Source organism: Mesoplodon densirostris, chromosome 14 (assembly GCF_025265405.1).
Source record: "Mesoplodon densirostris isolate mMesDen1 chromosome 14, mMesDen1 primary haplotype, whole genome shotgun sequence".
Taxonomy (NCBI): Eukaryota; Metazoa; Chordata; class Mammalia; order Artiodactyla; family Ziphiidae; genus Mesoplodon; species Mesoplodon densirostris.
This window is the reverse complement of record NC_082674.1, coordinates 21,317,007-21,334,571: the sequence shown is the minus strand read 5'-3', so window position 1 is coordinate 21,334,571 and position 17,565 is coordinate 21,317,007. Positions and strand designations below refer to the sequence as shown.

Genomic DNA, 17,565 nt, shown 5'->3' with positions numbered 1-17,565 from the left:
CAGTTAATGAGTTGACTGAAAACTTGGAAAACTTTACCAGACCCAGGAGACGTGATGGACACTTCTGTAAAGCTGTTATGCAAACAAATGTGCAGAGGAAAACACTGGTGCTAATGGACTGAACCCAGGCCAGTGCAGGGTGCTTGTGAGGAAGACAGCCAGAGAGAAAAGGGAAAGGCAGGCTCAGGGCCTGGCCCCCACCACACATGGGTACTGCTCAGCCCAGCCTACGGACTCACCTTGCATCTTAGCAGCTGCTATAACGTCACCGGCCGAGATGCTGGACACGTTGACCAGGTAGATGGGACAGTGAGTCTAAGGACGGGAAACACGGTGGGAAGGAGAGAGCATCAACCCCATAACCTAACAAGGACCAAGGTGACTGGACCAGCCCAGTCCTGGCCCCAGCGCCGCCCCCTGCATCGCTTAGCACTCCCCTCAGCGTGGCGGTCTTCTGCCGGAAATGCAGGGCTGGTGGCTGCAGGCTGGGGAACCCCACGAAACAAGGAGGGGACAGGCAGTGCCCAGCACCGGAGCCCAGCAGGGGGACATCAGGGCAAGATGTTAAGTGGTGAACCTCACATTTTCTACCAGCCAACAACAAGGCTATTTACAACTTGAAATGAGGGGCTCTTAATTTCCTATTCATGAACGTGATGACCTAGAGAGAGTTGTGTATTATATCCCATATCTAAAATGATGATACCTGCCATCTGAGGGCTGCTTTATCAGTAGACAGAATGTACCCTGGAGAAGAAACAATACACAAGAGGTTCAGGGCTCACAGTCTACACCAGACAGGACTGGTCTTGCAAATGGATGCCTGGATTACAATACTGATTAGCTTTTCCTCTGTCAAGCTGTGTGACCACGGTCCATGGCTTCACTTCTCTGGGCATGTGTTTGAACTAAGAAAATGAGGAGCTGCCCTTTTGTTATTCAGAACTTTCCTAATTCTGGGGTAAGTTTCCATCAGGAAGTAATTGATAGCATAACTATTGTTATGACACTAAATCAATGTCCTTGTCCAGCTCCTGGACTTATAAAGGGTTAATGGGAAACTGTTTTCCCAAATGTTATTCTAATGCCTTCTTTGCCTATCAAATTAGGAGGATAGAGAATTTAGGGGCTGGCCTGACATTTGAGGTGCTTGGCACAAGTTTCCTGGCTAATTCTGAGGCCAACTGGACCTCCAACCTCTGTGTTCCCCTGGTGTTGCTAACACCACATCTTCAGCTCACAGCCTTCAGGGTAGCCTAGGTCTTTCCGGAGGAGAAGTTCTTAAGGGTTAGCGCCCATTAGGATCATTAGCAGGCGTGTTAAAACACAGATTGCTCGGCGTCACCCCCAGTTTCTGATTCAGCGGGTCTGAACAGGCCTGAGCATTTGCATTTCTGAGTTCCTATTTCTAACAAATGATGTTGATGCAGCCGGTCCAGAGACCACACTTAGAAAACTAGAGTTCAGATTCTCTGAGCAAATAGAACACTTAATGATGGTTTAGGAGGAGAAAGGATCTTGGTACAGTGTTCTCCTGTTTTTAAAGTGCTTTTCCTTCCACGACTCCTTGGATCCTCACAACCGTCCTGTGAGGAGTAGGTGATATTATCATTCCAATTTTAGATAATAAAATAGTCTCTCGGAGTGGTTGATTGACTTGCGTGTGGCTGGAAGCTTGTCTTTGGTCAAGGCCCCAGGGTGTGTGCTCATTCCCACCACCACACTGCATCAGCGCCCCCTTACCCTGAACCATACCAAGGAAAAATCATGAATGGCCCAGAGGCGGAGGTTCGAATCATGGTTCTCTAAGCAAACGTCTCTCTGCTCCTCTACAAGGAACAGATTCCGGCTGCCATGAGGCTCTGTGGTTCCCACCTTGCCCTGCCTCTGCTGGGAGGCATTTCCATTTGAGCAATGAACCAGGTCTCAGCAAGCTCAGCGGGGTAGAACGGAGAGCCGGTGGCAGGGAGGACTCCTGCCAGGTCTGTGGGAATAGCAACGTTCATTCAGCAAACGGTGGTCATTTGCGGTCCTGTGAGCCAGGCATGGGGCTGGCCCCCAGAGCAGAATGGGACTCTACTGTACAGGCTGGGTTCTGACCCCAGAGTGGAGAATGGGCTGAGGGTGAGCTGGGGTCTACTTACTCTGTTTGCAATGGTGATAACTCGGTGAGTGGCTTCTGCTTCCAGCTGTTAGAAACAGAGGACAGGAAGAAAACAAGCTTCACCATCTCCCCAAGCAAGCTTACATCTCCCTGACACCCCACCTCGTAGGCAGAAAGTGCTGGAATGTCTGACTCAGAGCTGGAGTGACAAACAGCACCCACAGGGGCTGGCTCGGGGGGAAACCCTGGGCAGGGGCACCAAGCTCCAACCACCTCTGCTCACACTGAGAGAACCCCGGGACTTAGGGTTCTAGGCACGTCTTTGCTGGATGCTACTCAGGGCTTAATTAAAAGACAACAAAACAAGAGCAAATGAAAACCTGCAGTCACATCTCTCCCTGGTTTCTGGTGCATTCTCTCCACGGCCATCTCAGAACTGTAGCAAAGGAGCAATACTGATTGATTTCAAGCTGGAAATTAGCCTAGATCGGGATTTCTGGACCTCGGCACTAGTGGCATTTTGAGTGAGAGAATTCTTTGTGGTGGGGCTGAATGGACATTGCAGGCTCTTTGGCAGCATCCTTCACCTCTACCTAGTAGATGCCAGTAACTTCCTCCCCCCAGGTTGGGATAACCCAAAATATCTCTGGACATTGCCAAATGTCCCTGGGGAGCAAAACCTCCTTAGATGCTCCCCTTAATCAGTAGATGATGAAGGTGGGATTCTTTTTTTTTTTTTTTTTTTTTTTTTTTGCGGTACGCGGGCCTCCCACTGTTGTGGCCTCTCCCGTTGCGGAGCACAGGCTCCGGACGCGCAGGCTCAGCGGCCCTGGCTCACGGGCCCACTACAGTCAGCACCGCACTCTTCCCCTCATAGACCTCCACAAAGTCCAGTCCCGTGCGCATCTCCCCACCCCTCTTCTCACAGGCACTCTCAGTGCCTTGTTGAAGCTGGTGTGTCTTTCTCTATCAGCTCTGAGGTGCCCAAACAGGAGCTACATTCAAGGGCTCTGGCAGACAGAGACAAACTCACGGCAGGCGTAAGGTGGGACCCCCGCCCACACCAGGCTGACCCACTATAGGCTGACTTGGTTCCTGTCTGATGACAGAACTATCACATCCTGTCTCCAGCTCCTCGTCCCCCAAGGCCTCCCCATCAGTCCCTCATGGACATCCAACCACCACTCTGCATTTAAGGCTTTGAAGAAATGGAAAATAGCTCTCCCGTCACCACTGGTTAAGGCATGTCTGAACAGGGTCATAGGGCAAGAACACATTATTTATCTAATGTGATCCTCCAGAGCCGAATTTTTCAGCAAGGGGGACCTGGGGGCATTTGTGTTGACACCTTGCAAAACTGTGCAAGGATAAAACCAGAGGGCAGAGGGAGAGCAGGGCTTAGTCACCATCTCAGCAACATATAGAAAAAGGGGGAAAGAGCACAGACATGCATGTGCCTCTCGTTTCTGGTGGGAAGTGTCCAAAGTTTTCCACAGATGCTCAAAGGGATCTCAGCCCCAAAATGCCAATTCACTGGCTTATAGTCTGGAATTTCTTCTAACATCTAAAGGCCCTTTCAGTCTGTCTTTTCTCTCCCGATTCAATTTTGGCCAAAGCAACCCCTGGCATGTTCACATGGCCTCCCTCAGACCCTTGAAATCAGCCCCCAATGAGGTGGGTCTGTTTCCCCAAAGTTGTCTTCCCCAAGGGAGCTCAAGGCCAGGTCAGCTGTAGCATGGAGGAAGCTGTTCCCTGGGAAGCTTCCAGATGGGAATTTCACCCATGAAGAAAGCAATACCATACAACTCGTATTTACTGATGACTCTTCTATCTTAAAGGTTCTGTGAATCTATAGGAAAGATGATGACAAAGAACACAGATATCTTCCTCACCTCCTCTGGACGGCTGATCTCAATTCCTTCTGGGCCTGTGATACCCAAATCTAGCGCCTCCTTTGCACCCTGAATAAGAGCAAAAGAAAGAAAATTGAGAGAATCATAGAGATACAAAAAATACTGAACCCAAGGGACAGTAAAATATGCTCAGCACAGCCCATTCCAATAGGCTTGCTGCTTTTCTCACTTCTGTGATACTCATCTTATAAAGAGGGCAGGATTAGTACAGGGATCCCCTGAGCCTCACTTCATAATGATTGAAAATATCTTTTCCTCTTAAAAATACAGTTCAGTCACCAGCCAACAGGCCTGGGACACTAAAGACAAACACTGTTTATTGATCTGCAAATCAGAATTTCCTCACTGGAAATCTAGTTAAATCTCCAGCTTCCAAATATGCCTAGATTAACCTTTACCCCAAGTATCCTACTTAAGACCCAGTAGTACAAAGGGGCTTGTCTCTCTTGGTACCAGTGAGAAGATCTCTATAATACCTCAGGTCCGCTGAGGAGGTACCAGAAAGTGGAATGTTGACCCTTATTTATTCTGTACATCACATCTCATTAAAAATATTTCTTAGAGGTGCTCCAAATTCCTTTGTGATGATGGGATTTAAGTGTCATATTTGAATGAAGACCTCATCATCCAAGACTTAGAAACCCTTTTGGACTATACGGAGAGATTTGTTTTTTACAGACACTAGAAGAGTTTGGATTTTTGGACAAAGATCTGTCATCTGGGCTGTTAACATCTCACACTTTCTTTTATAATTTGTTTTATCTGAACCCTGTAGGGAGGGTCATGGGTGGTCAGGAATCCCCCAGAGAACTGTCTCTATTGGTGCTCCCCCAACTTCCCCCAACATTCTCTACTGCCTTGCCTCGGCCACGAGCTCCCCATTTTCAGCATGGACCCGGGCGATCGCCCCAATATCCTTGCAAGCGTGCAACACTTGGTACAGTTCGTTGTCCCGAAGCATATACAAGTCCTTGTAGGTCATGAACATCTGGAATGAGTTGACACCCTTCTCCCTCACCAGGGTCTCCATTTCTGCTTTCACCTGGAGAGCAGAATGCAAAGGCAATGCCACGTGAGTACAGAGGGCCAAGAGGCTGACTGGCAGACGCTGGCCCAGCGCGGAGGAGAGGTGGCTCTGTCGCCACATGACCACCCGCAACCTTGCAGTATCTCACTCTCCCCTCACTCCACAGGCTGCTGTGAGGTCACATGAGCAAATGGATGCGGAAGTGTTTTGAAAATTGTCCAGCGTGACACAAATATAGAAACGAGATGTGGGCATGTTTCTCCTATCACATAAGCTTGTCCTGTGTTTCTGCCTCCAAATCAGCCTTATTGGTAAATGCACTAATGCCTCTTACACCTGTGGTCAGTTCCCTCTGCCCCCATAACAGAAGGAGTGTTACAGAGAAGGCGTACTAATGCTAAAAATCCAGAGACCTGGGGAAAATCTAACTTAGGGACAAAGCCAAACATGAAGCAAAGCTATGTGAATAAGGAGATTCATCCCAACATTATTTATACTAGGAAAAAATGGAAGAAACTTTGGTCCAACAATAGGAAAATAAATTGTGATTCATCTACTTGACAGAACATGAAGTGGACATAGCATTGATGGTCATGAAGACCGTGCAGCCAGATGGAAAATGCTCACACTTAAGCGAAAGAGTTACTATGTAAAAAGCAGGTATGAAAAAAGACCAGATGGAAATAAGCTAAAATAACAATAGTGATTGTGTTGGGGTGACTGAATTATGTGCTTCCTTTCTTTTCTATTTTTAAAATCTGTAATTAGAAAAACAAATTTGGTTATTATAAAAAAGAATTAAAAATTCTAGATGCCTGAAAATCCCCACAACCTTTGGGCACTTAGGGATAGCTGACTTGGCCTCAATGTTGCTGGGAATCTGAGCAGACGCTCTCTATTCCAGGCCACTGGAGGAGGGAAGGGAGAGAGGCTCAGGGTAGGGGTCGCCCATCCAGGAGGGTGTCCGACGTGGACAAAACTTCCATCTGAGATAAAGTATGGCTAACATTCAGTGTGGTCTGCACCTTTTACCCGGTACCAGGAGGGGGATCTTCATGTGTGAGGTTGGGGGGTTCCAAGGCCTTTCATAAGCACCAGTTTGGATATAATGGAAGAGACTGTGTAAGCCCCATGCTCAAGGCTGGTACCTGAGGGCAGAAGTACAGCCAGGCTTTTAGTCAGTGTCTCAGAAGGGGGTCAGGCCCTTTACATCAGGATCCACAGCTGGAGAACTTTGTAAACTCTCTTAATGTTTATTTATTTTTAAGATGCCAGGGCACCCACTCAAGTACTGGCACATGGTGATTAATGAGAACTTGATGAAAGAATGAATACCCAGGTTGCTTCCCTGGGGTAATAAGCAGTAAAACTCCAGAAGTGAAGCAAAATCTAAATGCCTGTATATCTGTATTCAGGAAGAACAAGGAAGAGGGAATCCGGGGAGCAGGGACTGGACTCTGGCCCTGGGGCCTGGGCAATGGGAGGCCAGGAAAGCTAGGGACACAGAGGCTGAACTGAGAAAGGGCCCAGTGGGAGCCACACACCAGGAGCAAACTCAGGGTGCCCAGAGCAGGAGCTGGGGCCAAGCAGGAAAGAAGCACCCCAATCCATTCTTACCAGGTGGCACTGAGCCAGGACGGGACCCTCCGTTCAGAGACCTCAGTGCTGTCACTCCAAGCACAAAATGATGTGACCCTCAGGGCTGACCCTTACTGAGCTTGCTACTCAGCAGCAACACTTATGTAGGGCTTGCTACTACATAAGTGACACCTTAGGTAGAGCATCAGGACATGCTGAGCGCCTTGTGGTCAGAGCGCTGGAAAACTGGCTCTTTAAATTAAGCAAAACAGGCCTCCCCCCTTATAGAATCATAAGTATTTTTTCTTTTGGCATTTGGAGGAGTTAGGATGGTGGTGGGAGGGGTGTTCCACACCGCAGGACAGCATCACCCCCCCAGCTGGCTCTCACCAGATGGCCCCTCTGCCAAAAAGAGCACTGGTTCTTCTTTTGGGGTTCCACCCAGTGCTGTTACCTTGGGTGCCCACCAGGGGATCCCCACATGGAGGGCGTAGTCACAGCAGACCTTGGGGTCAGCCAGACCCCGGCACTTCTCGTAGGCATCCACAAGGGAAGTCTCCTTGTCAGGCAGGACATGGCCGATGATCATGGTGGTACCTCCAACTAGTGCTGCCTGAGGGAGATGGGAAAAGCAATCTCGTCACATCTCTGCCCACACCCAAGTCGCTGACGTGGGGACACTGGGTCCTCAGGGGGACCTTCAGGACAGCCACAGGCTCTCCCACACAAGAGGCTGGGAGGCCCAAGTGCAGCAATTTTGGGAAAATGTAAGGAGCTGTCAACACAGGAGCCAGTGTGTAATCTTCATCATTACTGTGGATCCAGCACACAAACCTGCTTCTTCCTCATCTTGGGTTGCAGCTCAGTGCTTGGAAAAAACCACTAAGTGTGTTACCAGTGCCTATATTTCCAAATGAGAAGATTCCCCCCAGACAATTTCTGACCAACTTGAATATATAGATGATGTAATCAAATGTCTACCATAATGTAATATGTCTGTTTATAATATTATTTTAGTTACACATATATATGTAAACCATAGTAAAATGTTAATTTGACTCTATTGTTTTGTTTTATTCGCTCACATTTCATGAAACAATTCTATTCAAAGTTTTTATAGGCATCTTCACATCAGGGTCTTTGTCTTCAGTTTTTCCAAGAACATTAACTTCATTTCCATCTGTCTTGTTTGAGATAGAGCATTTTAGGTCCCCGTACAATCTATCAGTGAAAAAATGATCCTATCCACAATCTCCACCAGATACCACTTAAAAAGAAATCTTTAAAAGGTCTCATTTGCAAACACAAACAATGCTCCCAGGAATAATTACTAAATCTGTATTAAAGGTCTGCCCCCACGTACTTTTTTAAAAACCAGTTTGGTCAGGTGACCTCCAAGGGCTTCCTAAGCTAGCATTGACTAAAGGCTATTCCAGGCTAATGGGTTGTTCTCCAAAAAAACTTTATTAAAATAAAAATTGAGACAGGCCCCATAATATGTGAAACTTTATGAGGGCTTTAATATAGGTGACTCTCTTTTCTTGATGAATTAAAATTTGGACAAAACCTACTCTTTTATTTGGATCCTAACAGTGACTGGAATCAGCTCCAAGTTCAAGTCCCTGCTATGCCACCTCCCAGTTGGATAACCTCAGCCCGGTTACTTGACCTCTGTGATGCAAGAGGTCAAGTATGTTTTTTCTCTTTAAAAATTTTTCATTTATTTATTTTTTAAATATTCTGTTACAGAGTCTTTACCTGTACCATGGGACCAGCTTCCTTGCTGGAGAGCTGTGAAAGTCAAGAGAATCATCACTTTGTAAAGTTGTGTCCTAATATGTGTGTTTAATTATTCAGAGTTTAGTTGTTTATCTCTGTCTTTTGTATGGGAGGAAAATAGCACAATGAAACTGTCTTGATGATTTCATGCTTCTCTATTCAGTTAAATCATTGATCACGAATCAGAAATATTGCTGGAGAATGAGGGACTGAAAAAAAAAATTAGTTCAGTGGCCAAGCAACAATTACCATGAAAGCTCTTGCAACACTGATTTTCCATGCTGACCCTGGCTGGGTGGGTGAGACTAGTCCCCTTGTCCTGGGAAACCCAGGGGCCTGACTTCTTGCGTAGCTTAAAGCAACCAACAGAGGGTGCTAGTTCTGCGGCTCAAACGTAGGAATTGTGATGTGGGAGATGGAGAGAAGGGGGAAGAGCAGCAGATTGTAGCTTTACTAGCTGGCTTCTATTTCTGATTTTGCTGGATTGTGCCAGAATGATTCACCCTCGTAGCAGGTGGTTGTACTCTATTTTGTCCTAAAATGCATTTCTTGCTTTTATGTGTGGACACGGGGGTGTCTGGTATATTGGGATGTTACACACTAAATTGTCTTACTTCTGTGGTTCTAGATTGTTTTCCTTTGCACTCCCTCATCTGTCTGTAGACTTGCATAGAAAAGAAAAGGGAACATGGCGACAGCACAGTGCAATAAGAGAGCCAAGACCGTTCTTAGCATCTGTGGGCTTCTGAGAGTAGAAAAGGAGGTCTATCTGCTGAATCTCTAGTTAAAAGTTACAGGTCAAGCTAACAAATTGTTACACAGAATATATTCTGTTCACCTACTCTAACAGATATATGTTCATCATGACTCAGAAGGCCAGGCTTGAGTTCAGAATTCTCAGAATGCTTGCAGTTCTGAGCTGCACTCTAGGGGATGTTGGCCTTCAGCCTCTGCGTCTGCCTCTAGCCCATACTCTCCAACTCCGGTTATGTGTCCTGCAGCCCGTGGATCTAAGCTCTGCTCACTCCTGCAAGATGCCGCCCTGGGGCTAGGCGTGCACAGAGTGGTGGTCTGGCCCCCAGAAAGACAGATTCAGGCTAATGTAGGCCCTGGCAGTGCTCAGGCCCTTTGTCAGGGGATTCCAGGGCCCCAGAGTGTGGTCCAGGATTGGGACAGTGGGCTCTGGGCAGACGTGGGGGAGTTGCCTGTAGTCCAGAGCCCATGGCAGAGACTCCTCTTGCCTAGGTCCAAGGATAGTGACTGAAAAGCGTTCTGGACGGAGTCAGAAGCATCCGGCAGAGGTCCTGACTTTCCCAATTGCCGGTTGTAATCCTGTGTGCCTGCTCTGCTCTGCACCTCACTGCTGGGGGCCCACAGCAGCTCAGGTGGCAGTGGAGGTAGGAACCTCTGTAAGCTGGGAAGGGGCATATAAACATCTGGAATAATCATTACTGCTGTTACCCTAGGCCTCAAAGCAAAAGTTTAATGGGATCAGTAAACACTTTCCCAGCTGCGGGTTCAGGATCCCAGACCAGATGCTGGATGCACTAGTGCTGGTTTCCTCCCAGGCAAGATGCACACAGAGCTGACTTCTAAAATATGCACAGTTCCCACCCACGGGATGAATGCCGACAAGCTCAGTCTTCGCAGGAATGTGATATCACAGATGTGACAGACCTTTTTACTGTCATTCCACACAAAACAGCCTTGTACAAATCAACAGCAGAGCGTGATGCAGTCCTGTTCCGGAGGCTTTCAAAAGGATTATATTTACGATAATCAAAAGGAAAGGTGACTGTGTGACTGCTGAATGTTCATAACTGTCTTTATGCAAGAAAAGTAAGCTGTGAAAGATCTTAAGAATCAATAGAAATGATGCTCACGGAGGCTAAGTCTTCACATGGAACAAGGGTGATGCTATAACGAGTGAAAAAGACAGAATTCAATAAGCGTACCCAAGATACTTATAAGTATGTTTAAACACACACACAGCCACACAAAGAAAAAAAAATAGAAGGAAATATACCAAAATATTAACAATGACTGTTTTTGGATGATGAGATTCTGAGTAATTTATTTTTTCTAATTTTCTGAAATTTATTTCATAGAATATATTACTTTCATAATATGTGTACATAAAAAAATTAATTTGGAGGAAACTAAAACTACTTAAAATTTAGTTAACCATGTTTATGTATTTAAAATACTTTCTTTTAAAGTTATGTATGAAGCATTTCAACCATACAGTAAAAGTACAGAACATAATACAACACATACCCATGAACCCACTACTCAAATTTAACAGATGTTAGCTTTTTACTGTATCTACCTTACATGTTTTTTAATTAAAAAAATGAAAGAAAATATTTCCAATACAACGGGAGCCCTCCATCCTATTCCCATCCCTTAACCCTGAGGTTGATATAAATTCCTCCCATCCATGTTTTTATGCTTTTACTATATTTGTCTTGCAAATCTGAAAAATGTACACAAGTGGTATTATACTGTCCATGTCCTTTTGCGACTTGCTTTTTTTATTTGACAGAATTAAGATTCATTTATGGAGACAGACACGACCATGGAACAGCTAACACACTAGGGCCTACTGGAGCCTGGTGGCTGACTGAACTGTCCATTTATCAACCCAGGCCCTTGTTTTTTGGACATAAACTACTATCCAGCCAAGCAGTCCCCACTGTGTATGTGGCATTCATTTCTATTGTGAATGTGAGACTTCACATCTCTCACTGTTAAGTTAATATGGACTTTAGGACCATTTGTTTAACCAACAGACGCAACATCATCACACACATTTGGCAGTATATGAAACATAATTTTACTATTTCAAAGGGTTACCATTATTTTGTTTTTGATATTTGTGACATACCGCTGGGTAAATCTGGGTTTATTTGATGCCCAGTCATGTCACATCCACTTGTTCCCTAAGAAAAACCAGTATTCTTTTTTTTTTTGAACATCTTTATTGGCGTATAATTGCTTTACAATGGTATGTTAGTTTCTGCTGTATAATAAAGTGAACCAGCTATATGTATACATATATCCTCATATCCCTTCCCTCTTGCGTCTCCCTCCCACCCTATCTCACCCCTCCAGGGGGACACAAAGCACCGAGCTGATCTCCCTATGCTATGCAGATGCTTCCCACTAGCTATCTATTTTACATTTAAAGCCAATATTCTTAATGGTAATCCATTTTATGTCACGGTTTCCAGGCATACGCTTGGCAGGAACTTGTACTGAACTCAACCTAAACCTGTTATTATAAATGTCATCTTTATGCTTCAGAAGTTATCAGACCACTGTGGGCACATGGGGGCCTCCGTATTGACCAGGGACCTGCTCAGCAAGTTGGAAAGAAATTTCAGATAGAATTTATTTGCTGACATCACAGCGTTGGAAAGCACAGTGCATTGGCCCTTCCTGGTTCTGTCAGGACAAAGATCTTTGGAGAGTCATTCTCTACCATCTTCTGTGTTGCTGTGGCTCTAATCACATTTTGCTGAGTTCCCAGTAGCGATGGTTTTTTCTCTACCCCTCCACCCTGCCCCCCAAAGGGAAAGGCTTGGTTCTCTGGCTCCAAGGCCAAGAATCAACAGGTCAAGGCACAAACTTTGTACCCTGTTGTTGAGAAGGCACTTGGGCCAGAGCTTATCTCTGGGGTTTTTCATTAGGGGTGGCGTAGGGACTTCCTGTGAGCATATTTTCACACTAGTGCTCAGAAAATGGGTGTGTTTGGGGGGAGGTGATTGGAATCATAATAGCAGGGTCTGGAGTATCTAGATGTATAGATTATGGGTGACTCAGTCTTCACAGAGGGAACAATCCTACACTGAGAATCAAATAACCAGTATTTGGATGTGCTTTGTAAACTAAGTGCGATGCAAATGTTCCGACATTTCTTAATGCAGTTGAGAAAGCATCACTTGTTCAGATGGATCTGCTTCTCTTGGAAATTGCTGAACCACTTCCTTTTCTTTTCACATTGAATGTATCTTCCATCTTTTATTCATACTCGCTCGAAGTAGAAGAGAAAAAAAAAAAAAAAAACCAGATCAGTGGTTTCTCTCTTGCTCTGGATAACTTCCTTGCCCTTCAGGGATCTTGTTGGCTGCTCCCTGGCCCTCAGGAAAGCCAGCTCTTAAGCAGTACCACTCCTTGGGATGTGAGAGACTCCCCAGAGAAGGGCCTGAGCATTTCGTCAAGTGAGATGATGTATGTATGGTACATAGAACCATGCCTGGCACTCAGTAAACACCTTTCTCATCCTGAAACATACGCCCACCAGCCAACACCAGGTCCATGGTTATGTGGCTTGTGCAGTCCCACAGTGCCCTGTGTTCAGACTGGCTCTGTCCTGGTTTAATCTCTGCTGTCATCCTGAAATTCTTTTTTTTTTTTTTTTTTTTTTTTTTTTTTGCGGTACGCGGGCCTCTCACTGTCGTGGCCTCTCCCGTTGCGGAGCACAGGCTCCGGACGCGCAGGCTCAGCGGCCATGGCTCACGGGCCCAGCCGCTCCGCGGCATGTGGGATCTTCCCAGACCGGGGCACGAACCCGTGTCCCCTGCATTGGCAGGCGGACTCTCAACCACCGCGCCACCAGGGAAGCCCTATACTACTATTACAGCTATTATAGTTAGTCAACAATAAGCATAATTTGTAGGTAGCATGAATGTGCACACTGTGTATGTGTATCAGATGCTCCAGAAGAAGTGAGAAATATAAGTACCTTAAGGTGCTTAGAGTCCAGTTAGCAAACAGGGCAAGAAAAAAGTTCATTTCGAATAGAAATGACTTCAAAATAATGAGAGTACAAAGCAGCACAAGATAACATTCCTCAGTGGTGACGGCAACATCAAGTTCAACAGACCAGAGGAGGGGAAGGACACAGTAGGATGGGCAGGCTGAGAGCTGGAAGGGGACAGGATGAGACACTCTGGGGTAGGAAATGATGTGGGCAGAGCCGGGGACACAGCCAGAGGACAGAGAATAGATTTGTTTGGTCTTGGCTGAGGCAAACTGTGTGGACCTTGATGAACTTGGATTCCATCAATCAGCAAAGTTTAGCAACTTGTGTGTGTGGAGGTGGTGGTGATGACGGGGCTTCGGGAGTGTGGGGTTTAGGAGCACATTTACAGAGAGGACTCTGGTCACCCCCATCCCTGGACGTGTCTGTAGTCACAGCAGGCTTCTGGGCGGAGCAAGAACATGAAAATCAGACTCCAGAACATGGCCCTGACTGCTCAGTGCAAACTCGACTGCAGTCCTGAGATGATGGACCTCAACCTGGGGACTGGGATGAATGACATATGTGAAACCTGTTTCGGGGAAGAAGTAGCAGCCAGGTTTGATGACAGAAGAGGAGAGGATGTAAATAACAGGAGAGGTTTTATGCCTGTGTGGCTGAGAAAATAGTATCAGGAGAGGAACAACCAAATTTAGGAGGGAAGGGAGTCTTTAGAAATCTTAATGCAGAGCTGATGGAGGGACAATGGAGCAGATGAAAATTGCTAATTATAACCAACATCCATTGAGCACATAGTCTGTGGCTATTTAATTCTCACAACAGTCCTGTGAAATATGTATTATTGGGCTTCCCTGGTGGCGCAGTAGTTGAGAGTCTGCTTGCCAATGCGGGGGACGCGGGTTCGAGCCCTGGTCTGGGAGGATCCCACATGCCGCGGAGCAGTTGGGCCCGTGAGCCACAATTACTGAGCCTGCGCGTCTGGAACCTGTGCTCCGCAACAAGAGAGGCCGCGATAGTGAGAGGCCCGCGCACTGCGATGAAGAGTGGCCCCCGCTTGCCACAACTAGAGAAAGCCCTCGCACAGAAACGAAGACCCAGCACAGCCATAAATAAAATAAATAAATATAAATCATATGGGCTTCTAAGAAGACCTCTGCTTAAAAAAAAAAAAAAAAGAAAAGAAAAGAAATATGTATTATTATCCCCATTATTCAGATGAGGAAACTGAGGATTGATATTCATATCTATTAGGCTGGGAAGGACATCTCTTCCCATCCATTTAGGAGGGGGGTGGATAGAAGAGGAGATGAGCTGAGGTGACATGGAGGAGAGCTGAGGGTGCCCAGGCCCTTGGTCCCAGACTTCTTAGCAAAACAGAAGAAAGGTTTTGGGAAAATTAGGAGTGTCAGTCTGAGCCAAGACGAGGTTTAAGAAAACTGTATGGGGGCTTTCCTGGTGGCGCAGTGGTTGAGAGTCCGCCTGCCGATGCAGGGGACGCGGGTTCATGTCCCGGTCTGGGAAGATCCCACATGCCGCGGAGCTGGGCCCGTGAGCCATGGCCACTGGGCCTGTGTGTCCGGAGCCTGTGCTCTGCAACGGGAGAGGCCCCAACAGTGAGAGGCCCCCATACCGCAAAAAAAAAAAAAAAAAAAAAGAAAACTGTATGGGAAATGCACTACAGAATCAACGAGGGAGGGCTGAAGTAAACTTGCCCTATTATAAGGGGTCAGTTCCATGAAGCCAGGAGCTGGGACAGAGAAAGCAGGCTGGGATTGCTGAGGGAGTGGGGAGTCCAGGTACGGACTGACAAAGGCATCCAGATGGAGGTCCAGCACAGCCAAAAATGGGGAGGGGTCCCACAGCAGAGTTTGTCTGGGGCTTAGAGTGACATCTGAATTTTTATGTTTGTTAGAAATACAGCTGGATTCTCCTATGGTACGTGAAGGCAGGGTGCTCTGGTGGGAGAGGCCTGAACTCTGGAGCCTGGCACACCTGGGTCCGAGGTCTGGCTTTATTGCTGAGGAGTCCTGTGGTCTTGAGCAAGTAAGCTCTGTCTTGGGAGGATGAGGGTGCCATTCCTGGAAGGGGGGGTCCCCGGGAGAGGAGTAGGGTTGTGGTGGATGTGTTGGGTTTGGGGCAGGTGCATGGAGGTGTCTAGGCTGTAGCTGTAAGCCTGGGAGTCATCAGTAACAGATCACCTGGGGAGAGAAGGTGGGGAGGGGGAGAAGGCAATCTGGGATAGGATCCTGAGAAGCAACCACAGAGGAGAGGAGTAAGACGAAGACAAGACCATGGAAGGAGGCTGGGAAGGAGAGCCAAGAGGCAGGAGGAAGAGCAGGCTGGCATGGGGTTATGGAAGCCAAGAAAACCCTGTCACCAACGCAAGAATCTCCCTGGCTCACTGACTTCAAGAAGAGGTGAGCTGCCCTAGAAGTTAAGATGCCTTTGAGGAAAACCCAAGCTCCCTTCCCAGATGTGAGCATACCAGGGTAGCCTTCCGGTCTCAGGGACAGTGAACACATCTGCTTGGGAAGCCCTGATTTAAGCCTGCCTGGCTCCTGCTCAACAGGTAGACCCTGGGCACACAGGACACAACCAGCTGCAAGCGCTGCTGAGAGAGAGAAAGGTAGGGATTCAGTGTGAAATCCCCATCTGCCCTCCTCCCTTCAGCGCCATCAATAAAGAACAGGGCTGACTGCTATGCTGTGAGGAGCAGCTGGGTCAGGCGCAGGTCAGACCAGGCTGTGCAAGGGCTCTTGCTCCCCCTTCCCTTCGGTTGCAAATTCCTGAAGACAAAGAGGTGCTGGCTGTCTCCAGGGCTGCTTGTGCAGTGACCTTGTGGCAGGAAAGCTAATTTCAAAGGACCCCGCAGGGAAAGATGGCTCCTCGGCTCTGGATTCTCAACCCTGGAGGGGCCCAGGGCAGCAGGGGAGTAACCCCCACTATAGAAACTTTGGGGTGAAACTAGACCCAGAGAAAATCTCCTGAAGGGATGCAGACCGACACAGGGACCTGGTCCCCACGAGGTGCTCTAGGAGAGGGTCACCTGCACAGCAAAGTGCTGCCCTCACCTAATCTTCATGACCACTGTGTTGGACAGATGTTTCACCATCTCAGTTTCTGAGACATAAGCCAAGACTGGGATCCAGGTATTTTTATTCCAAAGCTCATACTCTTCCATAACCCTGAGAATACATTTGACACCAACAAATAGTAACTAAGCACAGAGCTTCATAGCCTGGGGCAATCCTAACTGCAGATTCAGGGTCTCCCACCTGGTATACTTAAAATAGACAACAGATAAGGAAGTATATACATCAGCCCTAACATTTTCTCATTTTAGAACTAGGAATACACGAATACCAAATGGTGGGAGAAATATAAAAAGCATGCATGGTTTTTATCATGGGACAATGCACACTTCTGTGGTTAAGACATTTCCTTTAAATCTGGGAATAAATTGTGTTAATTTCCAGACCCAACAGACTAGCATGTCCCAAGGACACAGAAGCTAGCAAAAAGTGACACCATTCCCGTGGAAGCCATTGGACCACTGTGGCAGTTAGCACCTAGGCTGAACTCACGTTCAGGAGAGAAATTAACATTTACTGACAGCCTGCTTTGTGCAATGTTCTTAATATTGTTAATACTTATTATCTTATTTGATCCTCAGAATGACTCTGTAATTTAAAGCAAGGACTCAAACAGATATCTGTATACCCGTGTGCATAGCAGCATTACTCATAATAGCCAAAATGTGGAAGCAACCAAGTGTCTATCGACAGATGAACGAATAAACATAATGTGGTACATACATAAAATGGATGTTATCCAACCTTAAAAAAGGAAAGAAATTATGACACATGCTCCAACATGGTTGAAACTTGAGGACATTATGCTCAGTGAAATAAGCCAGTCACAGATGGACAAAAAAAAATGTATGATTCCACTTCTATGAGGTATCTAGAATAGTCAACTTCATAGAGATGGAAAGTGTAATGGTGGTTGCCAGGGGCTGGGAGGAGTGGAGGATGGGAAAGTTAGTATTTACGGAGTACAGAATTTCAGCTGGGGAAGATGAGAAAGTTCTGGAAATGGATTATTGTGGTGACAATATTGTGAATGTACTTAATGTCACTGAACTGTACAGTTAAAAATGATTAAAATGATAAATTTTATGTTATATATATTTTATCACAATAGAAAATTTAAAAATATATGATTCTATAGGGTGGAGGTTATTCCTCTCGTCTTACAGATAAGAAAAATAGGTCTCAGAGGAAATCATGCAGCCAGACTGAATGAGGGTCTATCTGCCGCTAGCACCTTAGGTTTCCTTTACATTATGCCGCCCCTTCTAGAGCTCAGGATAGCCCTGGTCTGACTGCGGGGCTCCCTG

At 46.5% G+C, this 17,565-nt stretch overlaps 1 protein-coding gene across 1 annotated transcript in view; it reads right to left on the bottom strand.

The window, feature by feature from the left end:
* Positions 1-17,565, bottom strand: part of DPYSL5 (dihydropyrimidinase like 5) — a 44,429-nt gene that overhangs the window by 13,087 nt on the left and 13,777 nt on the right. The window contains exons 2-6 of the mRNA XM_060117470.1: positions 7,077-7,235; positions 4,880-5,059; positions 3,997-4,065; positions 2,145-2,189; positions 240-315 (exon numbers count right to left, since the gene is read on the bottom strand). Of these exons, the coding sequence (XP_059973453.1) occupies positions 240-315; positions 2,145-2,189; positions 3,997-4,065; positions 4,880-5,059; positions 7,077-7,235 (529 nt within the window). The remainder of the gene's footprint in view (positions 1-239; positions 316-2,144; positions 2,190-3,996; positions 4,066-4,879; positions 5,060-7,076; positions 7,236-17,565) is intronic.